At 34.1% G+C, this 20,490-nt stretch overlaps 1 protein-coding gene across 1 annotated transcript; it reads left to right on the forward strand.

Annotated features, from left to right (window-relative positions):
* Positions 1–2,349: 2,349 nt before the first annotated feature.
* LOC114173826 (uncharacterized) lies at positions 2,350–2,770 on the forward strand. Its single transcript, XM_028058495.2, has one exon. It carries the CDS (start codon positions 2,426–2,428, stop codon positions 2,633–2,635), a length of 210 nt encoding a protein of 69 aa, XP_027914296.1. The 5' UTR covers positions 2,350–2,425; the 3' UTR covers positions 2,636–2,770.
* The last annotated feature ends 17,720 nt before the right edge of the window (positions 2,771–20,490 follow it).

A 20,490-nucleotide genomic window follows, 5' to 3' on the forward strand; every position in this document is an offset into this window, starting at 1 on the left:
ATTTAGAAAGTGTTCCTAATGTGTTAATTTGTCTTGCAGTGAAAGTTCATTACAAAACATGGCATGTTTCAAAACAATTACTCACACCAAGTTACCCAAAGGTTCACGGATGTGGTAAAAAAATTTTCCTACAACAATTTTGTTTTAGACGCCACCTATTAAGCAACAATCTACTATACCAACCTACAACTCAAACTGAATCCACACCAAGCTTAGCAATGTTGGCACTGTTGTGGTTAAATTTTCTCTTTAACTAATAAAAATCAACACGTGCACACGTGTATACCCTAGGGATTACAAGCTGTTGTGCACACAAGCAAAATTATCTTGTTTCACCAAAAGGCCACAATTGTTTTCTGCCATAATAAGATGATAAAGGCTGCTACAAAATTTACACTACACCAATTAAGCAATTAATGGTGTTGCTGCTACCATTTGAACTGTATAAGCTAATCCACGTTAGTCAATTTTATGCAGAACTTCATGATCCAAATGTTGCACCATTTACATAAGCAATATGACACTTATAGGGGGTGTTTCCTTGCACTGTCTACTGCCAAAATTGGCTGCAAATGTTGTTGGATGAAAATTTGCTATGGAAAGGACCAGCTCGCTTCACCAAGCTTCTTGTTGCACTGCCACCAAGTTAGAAATGGTGTTGCACAACACAGAAAAAAAGGCCAGTCGCTTGGACTAGAAAGCTTGATGCCTCAGCTTTGTACAAAAATATTAGTTTATTCTAACTAATTGATTCAGCCAACAACTTCACACAACCATTTTAATGTACTAAATTGGACAAAAGAGTTAAGTTCCTTCGCAGTAGAACTTTTACATACATGAAGGTTCTAACTTGATAGTACTCTGGACATAATTAAACTCAATGCTACCGTGCATATAACTACTAAAACTTCCACATCATGGCAGTATTATGAAAACAACTTTGTGATTTAAGGATAAAAAACTGCACAATTCTACAATTAGGGTTCTGCCCTCAAACTTGGACTTGACACAATGATCAAATAATGTGTGTTAACTTTCTCCAAACACTAGACTTTAGCAGACTCACAATTACTATTGAAAATAGGAAATGACAACACCTTCCCTACACAGTAACCCCTTCTCCACAAAAAGCCCCCTCGACTCACGCGGATGCCCACTTCGAATTTCCTCTCACCCACAAAAATGGAAGCAACTATCAACACAAAAAAGAATATTAAGGATGAATTAATATGTTGGATTGGTACAACAATTGCTTGAACAAAAAACGTGCTTACCCTACTTCTCTATCGGCCTCAAAATGGGATGTCGAACTCACAAGCCAGTGTCAGCGTTACCAGAAGGAGGCAGTCACTGTAGCGATTGGTAGTGGCACAGCAGCGGTAGTGGCCGATAATGGCAGCGACGAGTTAAGTGATGGTATTTAGGGGAGAAGAGGTGACGCACATTTTTCCAACGTTGGGGGGAATGTGTTTAATATGATATTTTTTAAGTTTAATTTCACGCACTTACCAACGGATTAATCCGTCGGTCCTTTGTTTGCAATTTCTTGGTCACATTACCAAAGAATAATTTTGTCCCCATATATCTCTTGTGTTATTATCGAAAATATCTATCCGTACGTTTCTCGCTTTAAGTTCGTCGCTAAATTTGTTGATAAGTATAATTTACCAATGAATTTTAATTTGTTGGTAATTTACAAATTTCTTGTAGTGAGAAGAATTTCAATCATAATAAGTTGATTCATGGTGGAGAAAACTAATAAATCTAATCATGAAAATAATGAGTAATTAGTCTTAAACGTTTTCTTAAACGCAAAAAAAAAAGATTATAAGTTTAGAGTGATAGAATGATAAAATAAATAAAAATAATTATTTTAAAGCTATTTACAATCTTTTAAATTATATTCTAATTATTTATTTAATTTAAAGTCATATATTTTAACCTAATTGAAAACACCAAGTCATTGTGGTCATATTTATCAAAAATAAATTTTAAACTTTTATAACATCTATCTTTGAAATCATTAATAAGATATTGAATTTTAATCTAATAAAGGTATAAGTATTTTTTTATCTGGAAGAGGAAGCACGCCGAATGAACTTAAAATAAAATAAAAGCAAAGTGTGAAAGAAAGAAACATTCTTTTCAAACTTATTTGGAAGCCGTCGACTCCAATAATAGTGTGATGCCATGAAGCCGCGAAGTAACTTTCAAGGAATCGTTGCATTATGTTATGCCTATGCCGATCCCTTTGTCTCATCTTTCAACCTCAATACCTCTCACTTCCCTTCCTTGAACTTTATGTTGTTTCTTGTTAGCAAAAACCCTTCAAACATTACAATATAAATAAATTGACCTAGTGCCATTTCCTCCATGTGTTCATACATTTTGATCTCCCAAATAAAAAAGCTTGAGAGAAATATTAATGGGTGATTGGGCTGGGGTGGTGATAGGGTTGGTCCTGTTTGTGGTGCTTTCACCAGGATTACTCTTCCAGGTTCCCGGCAAAGGAAGAGCAGTGGATTTCTGCAATTTCCAAACAAGTGCCATCTCCATCTTTGTTCATTCCCTTCTCTTCTTTGGCTTCATGGCCATCTTCCTTATTGCCATTAATGTTCACATTGGTAGTGGATAAATCAATACAATATGGAACATCTCTTTTGTTCTGTTATATCTTATACCTTCCTCTTTATCCCATTCCATTTAGGGTATGGAATAGGACTTCTTGTTTACTTTCATCCATGAACAGTGAAAAGATAATTTTATTTCACTTCACCCTTTTTAATTTATTCCGTTTATTGTTATTGTTATATATTCAAATATCTGTTGAAAGTTTTATACGAATGAAAAAGTTGAATTACATTACATATAAAAAGAAATTCACATTTGTTGAACTTTAAGATCTTTTGTAAAGGAAATGTCAAGGATAACAAATACTTTTTTACCGATGGATCTCTTGAATTGAAATTAACTGAAAAGACACACTATCAATAAAACATCATACCAATTTGTACGAAAAATTGATCTCTCCTCTAAACAAAAATCTTAAAAATATGAGTATATTTTTTCTGTTTTTATGATGCTTAACACTTTTCCATAAATAAATGTTGAATTGTATAGGTTTAAGATTATTTTCTTGGTGTAATTAGTAACTCTAATTGGACTGGCAATTAGGCTCGTATTTTTATTGTTGTTTACAATTTTATTTGTAGTTAGTTTGCTCTTTTCTTTGGACCTGCTTCAAGAACCGTGCACCACCATGAACTAGATGCAAGTCCATTGGGGGCTTCTTTCTGTACTTTCAACCATTTTTGTATCTCCAAAACTTTTTAAAATTCTTATCTTATTCTTTTATTAAAAGTAACTACATATTTACTCTAGTGTAACTCACCCACCTCCAAATGTTTTTTTAACCGATGTCGACATCTAATACCTTATTTTGTTTCATGGATGTCAACATCCGATATTATATATTTTTCCAATTATGGATGTCAACATCTAGTATGTAATTTTATTTTTTTCATTTACGAGTATCGAGATCCAATTAACATATATTTAAAAAAATTTATACATTGGATGTTGACATCCACTACATATATAAAAACTGATTTTGAAATTCGTTTCTATATATACTGGATGTCCACATTCGGTAACGAAAACAAAAAAGTTCTGGATGTCGACTTCTGTAGAACAAAATTAAATACTGGATGTTGATCTTTGTAGATAAAATAAATTATAACACTGAATGTCGACATTTGTAACGGATAAAAACTGAAAAAAAATATTAAGTATCGGATATCGACATCCGTAAAAACAAAACAAGGTATTGAATGTTGACATCCGTTGGAAAAAAACAATTCGGGGTCAATCAATGAGAGAGATAAAAAGGTAGTGACTTTTACTGAGGGGCAAAGTGGAAATTTAAAATTTTTTTGTGGTGCAGAAGAAGTGTTTAGAAGTGCAGGGAGAAGCCCCTAGTCCATTTTATCCACTTGCTTTCATCATGGGCCGTGTAAGAATCCAACGTTTAGCTCAAAATGATTGCTTAGTGAATGAGGTTTCTTCATGCTCTTCCAAAATTTCTTTGGCACCCAAAAAAAAATCAAATTTTCAAAAATATTCTTCAACCATTTAGACAGAATAACACAAAACAGAGTAACACAACCCCTTAAGTTGCTTCCGAAAGTTGACTTCTGAATGTCAACATCAGATGAAGATTTTGAACTTCCGAATGCCAATATATATATATATATATATATATATATATAATATTCCTTTTCACTTTTTTCTTAATCTAAAGTTTAGTTTATTTTTTAATTTTATTTATTTTTTAACACATTATATTAAAGTAATTTCAAATTAAAATGAAATATCAAAAATAAAAAAATTAAGAAAAAAAACTTAAAATAAAAAAAAAAAATTTAAAAACAAATAAACAAGTTAAATAATTAAACTATTTCAGCATTAAGTTTGTATCCTCGCAATCAAACTCATCATCTTATACTTATTCTTTACCTTCAAAATTTTCAAATTTAAAAGCAATATTATTTTTCTTTCTTACTTCCTCTTATGCATTTAATCACCCAAGTTCAAGTTCTTAACTCAGCAAAGAGAGTCTTCATGGGCATTGTTGCAAGATTTTAAGATTCAGTGATCGTCGTAACCTTTGGTTGCCATGTTTTGTTCAAAGATTTCAAAATTTTAACATTTAATCACTAGTGCAGGAAGGGCTTTTGGCAGCGATTATTTTTGTTATTTTGCCTCGGTTCTAGAACCGAGGCATATTAGGACGAGGCTAAAAATGTTAGCTTTTTGCCTCGGGTCTCAACCAAAGCAGAAGCTCCATATTCTGCCTCGGTTCTGCTGAGAACCGAGGCCATATGTGCTTCTCTGCATTTTCAACATCCCATCTTCTCCACCAGAAACCATAGGTAGTCACCATGGTTACACCACAACTCCGTCAACCACCGCCAGATTTGAAACTCAAAACGAAAGATCCGTAGCCACTACAGTCCTCTCCTTCATCGTAAGAGCAATTTTTGAATCGTGCAACCACCATGGAACCTCCATGTTCTTCATACACAAAAATGTGAACATCACACTTGCATAAATGCAAACAAAAATCAACCATCTACAACAAATCACAATGTCGCGTCTCCTCCTCCAAATCGTGAAACCACCTCCTTCGCAATGACAAGTTTCTTCACGCTGCCGCCACCTACACGTCTCGCCACCATCAACGACAGATCTCCATCCACGTACAACACCAATCTACCACGCACCTGTAACACAACGAACTGATGCCCACTTCGCGAGCCCCAAATCGCACTTCGCCAAGCCATAACACGAATGAGCCAAACATCTAGTAGTTGTGAGTGGTCGGAGTGCAACATCAGCAGTGTAGGTGGGTGGCTGAGAGAGAGAACGCACACGCGAGGAAGAAGAGGAAAAAAAGTGATTCGCGATATTTGAACCCTAATGAACCTTTTGGCCTCAGTTCAATTTTTAACCGAGGCAGAAAACTGGTTTTTGGCAGCGGTTCAATTCCACCCGAGGCAGAAAATACTTTTTGGCCTCAGTTCAATTTTAATCGAGGAAAAAACAGTTTTTGGCAGCGGTTCAATTCCAACCGAGGCCAAATATCACTGCTATAATGGCATTTTTGAAATAATACCCAACTTTTAGTCTTCGAGTCTTCAAAACCGAGAAATATTAGACCTTTTGGCACCGGTTTTCTAATAAACTGAGGCATAAAAGTTGAAAAAAATTACAAAATTGCCACCGCGCCATTTTATGCTTCGGTTAAGCAACAACCGAAGCCTATAACGCGAGTTAAAAGGCCAAAACTGCACTAGTGAATTCATCTGTGTCAATATATATATATATATATATATATATATATATATATATATATATATATATATATATATATATATATATATATATATATATATATATATATATATATATATATATATAACATATAAGTGTGTACACTATAAATTTATATAAATATGTGTTTATATGTATATTGTTATAAAATAAAGCTAATAATGGGGAGAAGAAAGAAGGAAGAAGAGAGAATGGAGAACAATTTTTGTGTGTGTCTTATTGTCTTATTACCGATAGGAAGAGTCGTATTTATAGATACAAAATGTAACTCATAAAGGATACTAATCAAATAGTTGATACAAATATTTAAGCCTTATAAAGAGAAATTAATCATATGAGTCTAGCAAATCAATCAAGCATATAAGTAATTGTATCAAATCAATGGATGACCATTAATTCATAAAATTCCCCCTTGGGTGTCCATTAATTAGAGAATATGCCTCGTTAAAGCCTTACAAGGAAAAATCCTTTGGGAAAAAAATCTAATGAGGGAAAAATAGTACATCATTCTATATTTTTCAATATCATTACATCCTCTATTTCTCCCCCTCATGTAAACTTATAACATTAAGATGACGGAGTCCAATTTTGTGATTCAATTGCTTAAAAGTCCTCCTTAGCAAAAACTTTGTAAATAAATTTGCTAGATTTTCATATGAACGAATCTTTTAGATCTCTTCATCACCATTTCTTTCAAGATCATGAGTGAAAAAGAATTTTGGAAGAATATGTTTTGTTTTGTCTCCTTTAATATATCCTTCTTTCAATTGAGCCATGTATGCACTATTGTCTTCATATATGATTGCTGATTTCATTTTTTTTCCCGAGGATAAACCACAAGTTTGTCACACATTTTGAATTATAGACTTAACCAAATACATTCACTACTTGCCTTGTATAATGCTAAAATTTCCGCATGATTTGACGATGTTGCTATTATTGTTTGTTTCACAGACTGCCATGAAATAGATGTGCCACCACATGTGAACAAATATCCTATTTGTGATAGATCATTATAAGGATCTAATACATAACCTACATTTAGATAACCCATTAGATATGATTTTGAATAATTTGGGTAGAATAAGCCCATATTCATCATGCCCTTAAGATAAGGAAGTATTTATTTTACTCCAATCCAGTGTCTTCTTGTAGGTGATGAACTATATCTTGCTAACAAATTTACAACAAATGTTATATCGAGACCAGTATAATTAGTAAGATACATTAGTGCTCCTATAGCACTAAGATATGGTACTTCAGGACCAATAAGTTTTTTATCTTTTTCTTGAGGTATAAAAGGGTCTTTATCAACATGACCTCACCACCATTGGAGTGGATAATGAATGTGATTTGTCCATATATAACCTTTTAATCACTTTCATTATATAAGCTTCTTGATGTACAAAAACACCTTTGTTTAATACTCAATTTGTAATCCTAAATAAAACTTTATCCTTCCAAGATCCTTCATCTCAAATTCTTTCTTTAAACAATCAATTGCTTTTGTGAGCTCATTAGGAGTTCCAACTATGTTTATGTCATCTATATAAACAACAATTATGGCAAATTCATTTTCTGATATTTTCATATAGATACAAGGACAAATAGGGTCATTTTTATACCCTTCCTTTAATAAGTACTCACTAAGACGATTATACCACATACGTCCTTATTGATTTAATCCATAAAGGGACTTATTCACCTTTACTGAATAATGCTCTTTAGAATTTTCTTTGCTGGGCAAATTTAATCTTTTAGGGAGTTTTATTTAAATATCATTCTCAAGAGAACCATACAAATAGGCTGTAATAACTAGACTAAGTAAATATGTAAATTCAGACCTTCTTATGTAACTATTAGGCTAATTAAATATGTAAATATTGTTGCATCCAATATTGGTGAATCTGTGTCTTCAAAATCAATATCAGGTCTTTGTGAAAAACCTTGAGCAACTAATTATGCTTTGTATCTAACAATTTCACCATTCTCATTTCATTTTTCTACAAAAATTCATCTATACCCAACAGGTTTTACACTTTCAGGTGTCCGAACTACAGGTCCAAAAACCTTTCATTTAGCAATCAAATCTAATTCTGCGATTGCATCTTTTCATTTTGGCCAGTCGTTTCTTTGTCAACAATCTTCAATTGTCATTGGCTCTTAATCCTCATTGTCACTTGTAGTATTCATTATTATATTATATACAAAAGCCTTGTCAACGTTGACTTTATGTCGGTTCCATATCATCTTATTCATGATATAATTTATTGAGATCTCATCATTTTCAACAATTTCAAGTACTGGAGGTTCTTCTAAAACCAAATCATTAATTATGTCAAAAGAATCTTTTGGAATTTCTACACCATTGATTAGGTCATCTTACCTTTTTGCTCCTTCTCTCATTTGAGGGTTTTCATCTTTGGAATTGATAGGCTTACCACTCTTCGGGTTGCAGATAGGTGATAACGTTGTTGACATGATCAAATTAATACTACTTATCTATAACAACTTGGGTATTGTTAAGAAAGTAGTCTACAAAATAGAAAGGGTAAAGTAACCCAAAGTCGTCTATTAATGAACATGGAATTGATTTATAACAAATTAGTTCTTATAAAATCTATACAAAAGGGTTAGTTAAACAAAATAAGAAATAAAGAAATAAAATTGGAAAAAGATAAAGAGAAATAAAAAGAATTATAAAGAAAATCGATTGATTCCACTACTTTTTCAAAATAGAATTCTTCACTAGTTATCTAAGGATTATCGTTCAATTAATTATTTTCATAGATTTTCAAATTAACCAATTTAAATTCTCAATTAATTTATTGCCGTTCTGACAATTAATCAAAGTACATTCTCAATTAAAAGCAAGAACTTTGTAGACTAATCATAGCAAATTTAACCAAAGTACATTCTCAATTAAATATTACTATGCCTAATCATGTCTATTCTTTTACCTTTAATATCAAGTAAAAAGCTAATTAACCAAAGTACATTCTTGATTAATTTTAGTTAAAGTTTTCACCTCTACTCAAAGTACTTTCTCAATCATTGGCAAAAACTCATTCAATCACATGAAAGTTTCTAAATTTAATAAAAATACACCCTCAATTAAAATTGAAAACCCTTGAACTCATATGATTGATATGTTGTGTAGATTTAACACCGTGCTAACTTTCTAAAATGTAAAAATCATTACTTTTACTTGATTCAAATATAAAAGACATAAAAATATGTATCATAACAATAATCAAATGAACAAACCAATTATTGCATTCTAACATTAGAATCCATAATGAAATTGTAGTGGAACCAACCCTTGAAGCTTAGCACTCTATGAAATCAAAATAAAATAAAAAATAGGAAAGGAATGAAGAGAGAGAACGAAATTAGATCCTGTAAAGGGTTTTTAAACTCTAAATTTTTGAGCTTGTCTTTTCTACTTCCTTCATCTTTTTATATATAGGACTTGGATTGGGCTTTTCTAGTGCGAAAATCTCTCGAATATTTGTAAAAGAATCATAATATCATTTATGTTCATAGTTGTTATGAATATCAAAAAATATTTGGAGAGATATAAACTATTTGACAAATATAATTAGTTGATAATTTCGGATATAATTAAATTAATTAATTAATTAAAAGTATCTAATAAATTATCACCAAATAATATTTGCATTAATTTTCTAAATCAGCCATTTGCAATCTGTAGTCCAAATTTGTAGAGAAAACCTAATTTGGTCTCAAATTTGAGAGGGACCAAATTGCTTCATTTTAAGAAAAAAGACAACCAAATTGGATCTAAATTATAAATAAGGGGAAAAAATTGAAAACAAGCACTATCAAGTGACAATAAGATGACATGTGACACTATACAGACACGGCGTTAACATCAATTTAAAGAAAGGACTAAATTGAACATTTTGAAGAAATTGAAAGACTAAATTAAACAAATGAAAAATTAGGAGTCTTTTTAAAATTTTGAATAAAATTAGAGGACCAAATTAGGCATTAAACCAATATATTAATATTTTCACTTTAATGTTTATTGTTTGACCAATTTAAAGATTGGACTTGTTGGCTGGTCAATAAGAGTTTGACATGTGGCAGATTTCTTTCTCTCCCAATCAGATCTCTTGCTCCTCGATTAGAGTTTTATGCTGCGTGATTCATTCTTGGAGGTGCTTTTCCATCATGGGGTAGAACATGTAGGTTTGTGGTTGATGGCAACGTTGAGGTTGAATGTGGCTGCGTTTAGGATTTGGATGGCTTCTCGATGAGTTCCTAGGTGGTTGCAACGTTGTTGGGTTTTGACTCTACGTTGATGGTTTCGCGATGGTGGTACGTTGACAAAGGTCCAAGAGTGGGGGAACGAAACTGGCAGCGTCGCAGGTGAGGGTTTTGTTTCAGCAATGTTGAATTCCGGGGAGGAGGCTGTTGCGTTAATTGTGGCTTGCTTTGCTAGCTGAGTTCTACTAAGAGGCATGGTGCAGGTCTAATCTGACGGTTTTTGTGGTTCTGGATCAAAGGAAGTTTGTACTGTAATGGTTTATGTGATGGAGTGACTCACGGTGTAGGTGAAAGTGTTGTTTGAGACCTAGGTTGAAGATGACGATGACATGTTATCAACTGATTGGCCCGATTTTGAATGTTATGATATGGGACACGTCTCAAGCTCTTATTGGTTAGATTATGTGTGCGAGGACTTTGCTACTTGGCAACAAATGGTTAGGTTTCTTTTATAAGTGGCATGATGGATGAAAGTTAGTAATTTAGAGGTTCAAAATAGGTTTTTGGGTGACCCATGTAAAGATGGTCGAGTGGATGACCAATGGAAGGGGTGTCACGGCATTTTTTTTTGTTTCAAGAACAGCCATACATCCTGTCACGACAAAGTAAAATATGAAAGTTTATAATGAACTCAACGAGTGGTTTTCAACCCCAACAAAACAACAAACAACTAAAGCATGAAGCTGACATTTTACTTTTAAAAACATGCAACTAGAATATTACATATAACCAAGCAAAAGACATATTATTGACATTGCAACTATGGATATATAACTCGCGTTCAAAAAAATAACCATCACATGATATAAGGCAAAAAGTAAAGTCAAAGAACACACTCATCCCATCAATGACCACCAACACATTAAAATATAAGACAATTAACACTACCAGAAAAACGCTAAATATCGACAGAGATGTTCCGACGGATTACAATTCGTCGGTCATTGATCATTACTGACAGAGTTACCGACGGATGCATATGTTGAATTTACCGACGGACAATATCTGTGTGTAACGTACATGGAGAAATTGTTGGATGTGTTTACTGTTGGATTTACCGACAGATGTTTACCTCTTCATTTACTGACAAATATGGGTCGTCGGTAATGTCTTTCATTTAGTACTCTGACGGATGTACCAACGGATCTACGCCGTTGGTAATGTCGTTGTTGAAATCAAAATTAAGAATTGAGATTCCCTCTTTCGATGGTAATGATGGTTGTTATTGTGCTTGTCAAGACACTTATTATTGGACTATCATCAGTGTCCAATCTTGCAAACCACAATTTTAGATGTGTATTTCTGGATGCAAGGAAGTGTTTTAGAAATATAGCCAAAGTAGTCCCAAATAAGTGCATCAGCTGTGGTGCTTCCAAATGTTACGTTTTAGGCCCCTCTCAAGTGCAAGCCAATTGTCTTAGATGCTAAGTCATCTTGTGACTATTGGAGATCCTCACTTTCCAACTTTCAATGTCCATTCAGCATCCAATTCACCTATTATCACTCCAATATGGCTGGTGCTTCATATGGCAGCAACAAGCAAGGTTCCAGCAACAACATTAGGTCCTTCATATAGCTAGTCCTCTTAATTCAACCTCTCATTCTCCAACACAACACCTTAAAAGGGTAGAAGATTTTTAAAAACTAAGAATTAGTAGTCTAAAAACCACAAAAAACATGCAAATTGCTTGGAAAATTATAAGATTTTGAGTGTTATCATATAGTTGTGCTGTTTGTAGTAGCTTTTTTATTTTTATTTTGATGCAATAATGAAAATTTATTGGTTATTCTAACCAATGTATTATTGTTATTCTTTCTATATATACACTTGCATTTGTGCTCACTTTTCCTTCCACTAGATGAACTAGATGCTCACTTTTCAAATGCCGTAAATATCTTGAACACGTTTCAATATGATGAAATGTGTAGAATAAATAGTGAGGAAAGCTAAGTCAATCATTCACATGCTTGTGTGATCAAGGATCAAAACGTGTAGCAGTGTGCAAATGCATAATTTTACCATCAAGACATGGTTAATATGATGCTAATGAGTTACTAGAACTATTGGAGAATAAAAATCCTAATTCTAGGTAGTCCAAAAACCTAAAATGAGCATATCACACTCAAAACCTAAAATCTAGTTCATGATTTCACTTCCCACCATCTGTGATGTTTCTCTACCTCAACACAAGTTGCATTTAATGCCACATTGAGTCTCCAATAGCTAGTACAAGCTTTAGGACTAAATATGAAAAAGTCAACTCATGGTCAACTTACAAATTTTTTAACCAATTTAGAGCATCTTTTTTGCCATTGTTATTGTAAGTTGTTTTGCCCTTGGTTCACTATTTTTGCATCAAAATATGCCACACAAGTTAGTCACTCTAATTCAATAAAAAAAACATAAACGAAGTTCTTTAACTAGACTAGTTATGCATAAACTAAGTCACACAAGTTAGCTTCCACATATCAATTTTCGTTTTCCGTGTTATTCCTAACTTTTAGCTTAGTTTTCATCATTCTTATACTAATTAAATTGTTTTTGCATCATTGCTTAACATTTCCTTTGCTAATTTGGTAGTCTTAGCTCATTTTGACTAATTTCTAGTTCATTTTTTGGGTTTTTACTAGGCAAATTCGAATTATCTTGTTAATTATGTGTTGTGATATGTTCTCAACCTTTCTTTTGATATTTAGAAGTTTTCCAAGTAGTTCTATAAGAGTTATGTGTGCTAGTTTACTTAATTTCTAAATTGTTGGAGTTTTAGCATAGTTTAGTGGTAGTTTTAAGTCTTAGGTAGCTAGATTTTGAGTTGTAGTCAGGTTTAGCAGTGTGAGCTGTTTTCTATTTATATTTTGCCATTACAAACATGTTAGGATAGTTAGATTAAACTTCCATAGGTTAGCTTAGTACATGCATACAAAAAAGTGTCAATTTTGTAGACTAGTCTTGGTTTTAGGTAGTGAATTGCAGAATTCGCCTGGCGCACCCCTCCTTACCACCAGGCGCTACACCAGTACTTGCGCAATATTGGTTTTAGTTCAGGTTCAAGCACACTCCACACAGGTTGCTCTCAGTTGCTCTCATTTTCTCTCATTCTAGAGTACCCTTAATGAAAAGCATTATCATCTATAATGTTCCAGGCCTTATAGCACCTCACATGTGCATTCATCCCCTAGTCATATAGACCATCCCAAGCATGCTCAAACAAAATGTAAGCAGCAACACTCTAACAATTTTAAGCACATGATCTTATCCACCAATGCAAGTTAATATTGACACCCATGCCTTCACCAAACCAATTCTCCATATGTGACTAATCCAAAGGAACATTCAAATTGATAGAGACTTACCACATAACCCAATCATGCTTTATTAAAAGTTACTAGTAATTATCAAGAGGTTATTCATGCATTTTAAAGACTCCAAAATCAGAAATATTGCGTAACGCCAGGCGGTGCATACTGTTCTAAGCAGTTTTTCCCTGATTTTCAGCACCAGCACATCTCTTCTCTCCAACAATTTCTCCAATTCAATTTTGCCCACACTTTCCGTTATTTAACAATCCAATTATACTACTATTTCCATTTGATAAAAGCAAATTACCCAAATTCAATTTTCGCTAATTGATTCCCTAAGCAACAATTCGCAATTCATGAATCCTAGAGCCTCCTTACACTATTTCATCCAATTTCATGGTCAATTACACTACAAATCAGTGAAGTCCAACACCAGATCGTCTCCTAAGACCCAACCCTTGCTTTCCCACGAACAAACTCATGTAAAAACTCAGAAAAACACAAATCGAGCCACAATTCCAGAAATGCAAATTTCAATGCAAACAGAAAATGGCATATCATATACATGCTATAAATCATACAATTATGCATAAAACATAAAAAAAATGTGGTTCAGCTCCCCTAACCTGGTTTCCTTGGCTTAAATTTTGGAATTGTTGTGAATTCTCTCTTGATCCTCAATGATCTCCCTTTGGCTTTCTCTCCAATTCAGCTTCAAAGTTTCACTCCAACCGTACTACTCTCAAAATTCGTGTTCTATTTTTTTGAGTACACTCACAGCTTGCCAAAACCCTTCTTCTTACCTCACATTGGCCTTTTAAAGGTTCCTTAAAGCTAGATAATTACCAAAAACGAATTTAAGGTTTAATGGCAATGTTTATTATCATTCATTGATTCTTTATGGTCTGTTTTTCAGCCTCCCTTGGCTGCCCATGCATCTAGGTTTCCCTTAACCCTTCAAATTCAAGCCAAAACCCAAAATAGCAAAAATAAAGTTTAATTTGGGTTCTCCAAGGCTTGAACCCATAACCATACAAATGCCAAATCAATGTTCAACCATTTAACCAATTCATGTTTCATGATGACTAATATAATTAAATGATTATATCATTTCATAATCATGCTCAACATATATTTAAAAATAAAAACAAATAAATAACACACAATTGGCATATATAGGACTCAAACCCAAGTCCTCTCACATAATAAAGTACTCTCAACCACTTGAGCAATACTTTTCCACGTCATTGCAATCCGCATTAAATGCTTCGCCACACCAGTACCTTCGCAGTACAGATTCTGGCTTGGTTTCAGGCACTGGTTTCTACCTTCTTACTCACATATTCACTCGACAAGTTAATTAGTATCCCTTCTTAGATTAGTAACAGGGTCCCCTATTTTACTACTCTCACACCCACCACCTCCAGAACTTCTCCATCGAATTTAGAACTCCCATAATATCATTGCAGCAATTAGGTCACTGAATTATTTCACTCCTATAACTACCACTACCCGATAACAGCCATATACTTTTCCAAACTAGTGACTATATGTTTTCTATATATGATTCTGATGATACCTTAATCCAACAACCATACCATACCCCTTATGTTACTCATTCCCTTCCATTACCACATTTCACCAGCCTACATCAACCGGATTATAAAGTAAGACTGGGAACATTGCTACCTTACCTATAATCCCTTAAATCAGTCCCTACACCAGCTATTTTCATTCATCTATCCAGTTGCATATTCAAGACCTTTTCTTCCTATTAGCAAACCTCAATTATCATATTTATAACTACATTTCTTATACCAAAGCTCTTCACGAACTATTATTCCCACTTCGCATTTAGCCATAACCTGGTTGACCCAAACATTCTCAGATCAACCCGCAGTGCCCAAAATCACCCTCTACATGAATGCTTCTCCGCTGGCGCTTGGCGGCAAGCTCTGCGCCGCCAAGCGGTGCATAACATCTGGCATTTCCAGATTTTTCCCCAGCCCACGTGTCTTCAAACCTTTACCATTCCCCTTGCTTTGCAATTTCTATCAATTCTTACCCGAATGCATTCACATCCATGACAATCCACAACCTAATCTCATTAAATCAATAATTTCCCATGCCTATTCATGATATTCGTCCTCAAATCATAAAAACAAGACATCATGCAACCCACAAGGCGTTCATAGTAATTTATCCAATTAAACTTCCAACCATACATAATTCAACAATGAAACACCTCACATCATCATTAATTGAGTAGAACTTCATTTTTCCTCCGATCAAAATCACCCAGGGTACCTAGAACATCAAAACCGAGTCAATTAAACTCGCGTCGCTTAGCGGTTGTTCATCACTATCGGGCAGTTCATCAACAAAACCCAGAAATTGGGCTATAGGTGTACGACGCCTGGCGGTACAAGGACTTACTGCCAGGCGGTTCCTCAAGGGAACCCAAGAATACCTTAAATTGGCATGTGCCGCTTGGTGGCTATGAGCAGCCCGCCAGGCGGTTTCTGGAAAAATCCCCGAAACGCAGATTTCAATGCAATTATAAAAAGAAACCAAACATATACGTTCTATAATCATAACATTACACATAAAACACAGATAGAACGTGGTTCAGCTCCTCTAACCTAGTTTCCTTCGCTTAAGCCTTTGACACTTGAAAATTCTCCCTTGATCACCAAACCCTCCTTGGTTCTTCTCTTTTTCAACCCCAACACCTCACTCAACCTCACAAATCTCAATTATTTTCGTGCTCTAAGTCTGAGTATAGTTCCAGCCTTGCAAAACCCTCTCACTTAACCAACTTTTTCTTTTTAAAGGTGCCTAAAAACTATGTCATTTACCTAACACGAAAATGAGACTTAATTGAGTTGTTTAATGACATTCATTTTAAAGGTGCCTAAAAACTATGTCATTTACCTAACACGAAAATGAGACTTAATTGAGTTGTTTAATGACATTCATTGTCTCCTTATGGCTGTTTTTCAGCCACCACCAAGCTCTGCCCTTCAACTAGGGTTTCTCTCAACTTTTCATATTCACGCCAAAGTCAAAAATATATCGAAAACTTAAAGTTTAATTCAGGTTCTCCAAGGTTTGAACCCACAACCATGCACATGCCAAATCAATGCTAAACCATCAATCCAATTCATATTTTATGCTAATGAATACAATTCAACCATCATATTATTTCTCGGCATAATTAACATATATTTAAAATAATAACAAACAATAACACAAAAATAGCATACATAGGATTCGAACCCAAGTCCAATCACACAATCAAAGTACTCTCAACCACTTAAGCTAGTACTTTTCCACATCATACTAATCATAATTTAATGTCATAAATGATCTTCACACCCGCATTTATTAATTATTTATTTATTTAATTAATTAAATTCCACGGATCTTACATCACGTACTTCCTTAAGAGTTGAAAAAACTAGATTAAGGCCTCATTTGTTTCTCCTTCCACTATCGTTAAGGCCAAAGGGAATATATTACGTGACCAATCTTGAATGAACGTTGTTAGCAATGTCCCTTGATATCTTCCTGTGAGAAATGTCCCATATACTTAGACAATAGGCTTGGAATAATTAAACCCTTGGATGCATGGTCTAAAATACCAAAATACTTGTTTCATAATATAGCAAGAAGGGTCAGGTTGACCATTGACAACTACGGGAGGTCTCGTGCATTGAATTATTGTGTCGAGGTTACTTTCTTGTACAACTTGATACCACCATGGAAGTTCATTATAAGAGTCTTCCCAATCTCCAAACTCCTTAGCAAGTGCCTTTAAGGCTTTAAGGCCTTTAATGCGGGTAATAGAAGCCTTTAAGGCCTTTAATGCGGAGTACTATGATGTGAAAAAGTACTAGCTCAAGTGGTTGAGAGTACTTAGTATTGTGAAAGGACTTGGGTTCAAGCCCTATGTATGCCAATTGTGTGTTATTTTAATTTGTGCATTATTTGGTGTATATATTTTAATGTGAGTAGTGATAATGTAATCCTAAAATTATGATTGGTTGAATTGGTTGAGTGCTTGCTTTGTGATTGAGGGGTTATAGGTTCAAACCCTGCTAAAAACAAAACTAAACTTTTTTTTTTGCCAAACTTCCTTTTTAGCATGGATATGAAAGGGTTTAGGAACCCTAGCAGCTAGTAGAGAGGCAACATAGGGGCTGGAAAACACTAGGTTAATACTCATTGAATGGCCTTAATCATCATTTTTATTTAAAATTTGTTTTAATGAGTTAAAGGGTAATTAAGAGAGGATTAATCTTGAGAGAGGGAGAGGAATTAGAGAGAGAGAGAGAGAAAGAAGTCTAGAATTGTGGTGTGAGTGTTTGGGCAGAGAAGTTCTGGCATATTGGCTTGGACTGCAAAGAAAATAGGAAGTGGAAGCCATTATTGGTGACAAATCAAAGGATAAGGGTACTTTTGGGTTAGAAACACATCAAATCCGAATTTGGAGCAAGGAATCCAAGTAAGGGGAGTTGTTTTTAATGGTTTTGATTCGTAAATAATGTATTGTGAATTGGATGAACTGAGTTGCATGAAACCCTTGCTAAATTAGGTTGTTTTCGCCCAGAAACCGCCTGGGAGGCATGCAGGTGCCGCCAGGCGGCGCATCAGAGTTTACCTAAATGCTAGTTTGTTGTTTTGGTGAATTTTTGTGATATGTTGATATCCCAGTTCGTCTTTGTTTCATTTGTTTAATTGATTCATGTTATGATATTGTATATATGGTGTGACTGTGATTAACATTGGAGAATGGAACATGAAGGGTTCATGTTAAAAATTGGTAATCTTTCTATCGAGTAGAATTAATGATCCTTCAAGTTGTGATTGGAAGAACTTGACTTCAGAATTATTTCATTGATCAATTGGGTTGTAGTGCTCGAGACAACAAAACCATGAGAACGGGAATGGGTTTACGCGGGTGTAGAAAACTTGGGTCTTTACCCATATTCTGGTATGCCGCTTGGCGGCATCTCATTGGCCGCCAGGCGATAGCAACGTAACAGGGCTGCTGGGAAAATTGGTTAATCAGCCTTGGGGAGAAACTAACTGTGATTGAGTTGCGAATGAATTAGGCATGAAAAGATGATTATAATAGGGGAATAAAGGGTAGTTCAATGAAGACAACATATTAGTGGTAAGGATGCACTTAGGATGAAAATAAGTTAAATAGGTAAAGATTTTTTGTTGTGAGGATTAGTATTCATATATACTGAAACAGTGGAAAGAGAATAACTAAATGGTATTGGTAAAATTTGTGATTTGGGAAATTTGGAATATTGATTAATAATAAATGGTTGAGGTAAGAATATATTGGTTGGTTAATTATAAGAGTTGGGAACGATTGTGACTTATTGATAACAGAGGTAAGAGAGGCTTTGATGCGAGCCTGAAGTAGTCTAAGTGGGGACTGGATTCTATTACTTTCAACTGAAGTAAGTTACTTGGATGGAGAGATTGGAGTATGAAAGGTATCAATAGATTGGTATACTGAAATACTAGGATTGAGATAAGTGTATACTGTCATAAAGTGATGCTAACAGTAGGGTAAGAGGGAATCTTAGAATGAAGGATATAACCTTAAATCTGACTAAGATAATTGGTAAGTTAGAGTGATTAATGAGTAGTAGAGGTCCAAATAGGAATGGGATAAGAAAGCAAAGAAACAAAAGTATTGCAAAGAGACACTTTAACTGGAGTAAGAACCAATCTTAGGAAAAAAGGGAGCAAGAGTGAGGACGTTTCATGAGAAGTTAGGGGTTGTTTCAGGTGCCAAACACCAGTAGAGGTGCTTCTGGTCTGGCGCCTAGCGGCAATGGGAATGTCTGCTAAGCGATAGGACCTCTAGGGGATTCCCAGCATCGCGTGGCGCCTGGCGGTCGAGTGTAAACCACTAGGCGATAGACCCTGCAATAGTGGGTCTAAAGGTAGCTGTCACAACCGAAATCGCGACGGGATGACGAACCAAAAAAACAACATATTTGTAAAAAAGAGTTTGAAGTCGCCACCATAGTTATTATAGGAAACTATGGAAAACCATAAAAAAGAGCAAGGTCTACAAAAACAAAGATTGGGGGTACGGGAGTTAATTACGCGTAGGGAAGGTATTAGCACCCTACAACGCCCATCCTAAGACGGTACCTTTAACTAAAATACAAATTGATGTGGTCTCCTTTAAATACTTATTTTTAAAAAAAAGAAATAAAATAAAATAAATAAATTAATAAATTAATAAATTAATAAATAAAAATAAAATAAAAGATGACAAAGATGATAAATAAAAACAAAGGAAACAAAAAAAGATTTTTTTGTTTTTTGGGCCCGACAAGGATTACTCCTTGCTCCTACGTATCTCCATTGATAATGGAGAATCAGGGTCACGTAGTTCTTTATGAAAAAACTTTTTGAAAACAATTTGTTTGAAGATGTTGATATTATTCTTTTTTAATATTTGAAAATTTTGTATTTGTTATAGTAATCTTATAGAGAAGCGAAGGTATTAAGTACTAAGATGACGCGAGCGGTCACACGAGCACCTATACATTATAAAAGTTAAAAGGGTATTTAAATTATTTATTTGTTATTACTTCCTTTAAAAAAACTTCCAAAATAAAACATTGATACCGAACAAAATGTGACTATTATATATCCACAATTTATGAAAACATTAGGAAAATAAATAAATAAAAGATTAGGAAATAACATTTAGGATTAGTCATATTATTTTAATATGAAAATTTTTTACAACCCTTAACCTGAAAAAATATGGCACAACATATTCATACAATGTCAAAACATGATATCTCTCACCTATTCACGCAACAATGTTCACAACCCAAAGCAATCAACAAAACCTTAATTATAAAACTAATGAACCCAAAGAGCATGACAATAATGTTTTTTTTTGATATGAAAAGAAATAGTGAAAACATCAAATTCAACCAAGATAAAAAACACATCTCG

Source organism: Vigna unguiculata, chromosome 1, assembly GCF_037176805.1.
Source record: "Vigna unguiculata cultivar grain cowpea cultivar isolate G323 ecotype 2 chromosome 1, ASM3717680v1, whole genome shotgun sequence".
Classification (NCBI taxonomy): domain Eukaryota; kingdom Viridiplantae; phylum Streptophyta; class Magnoliopsida; order Fabales; family Fabaceae; genus Vigna; species Vigna unguiculata.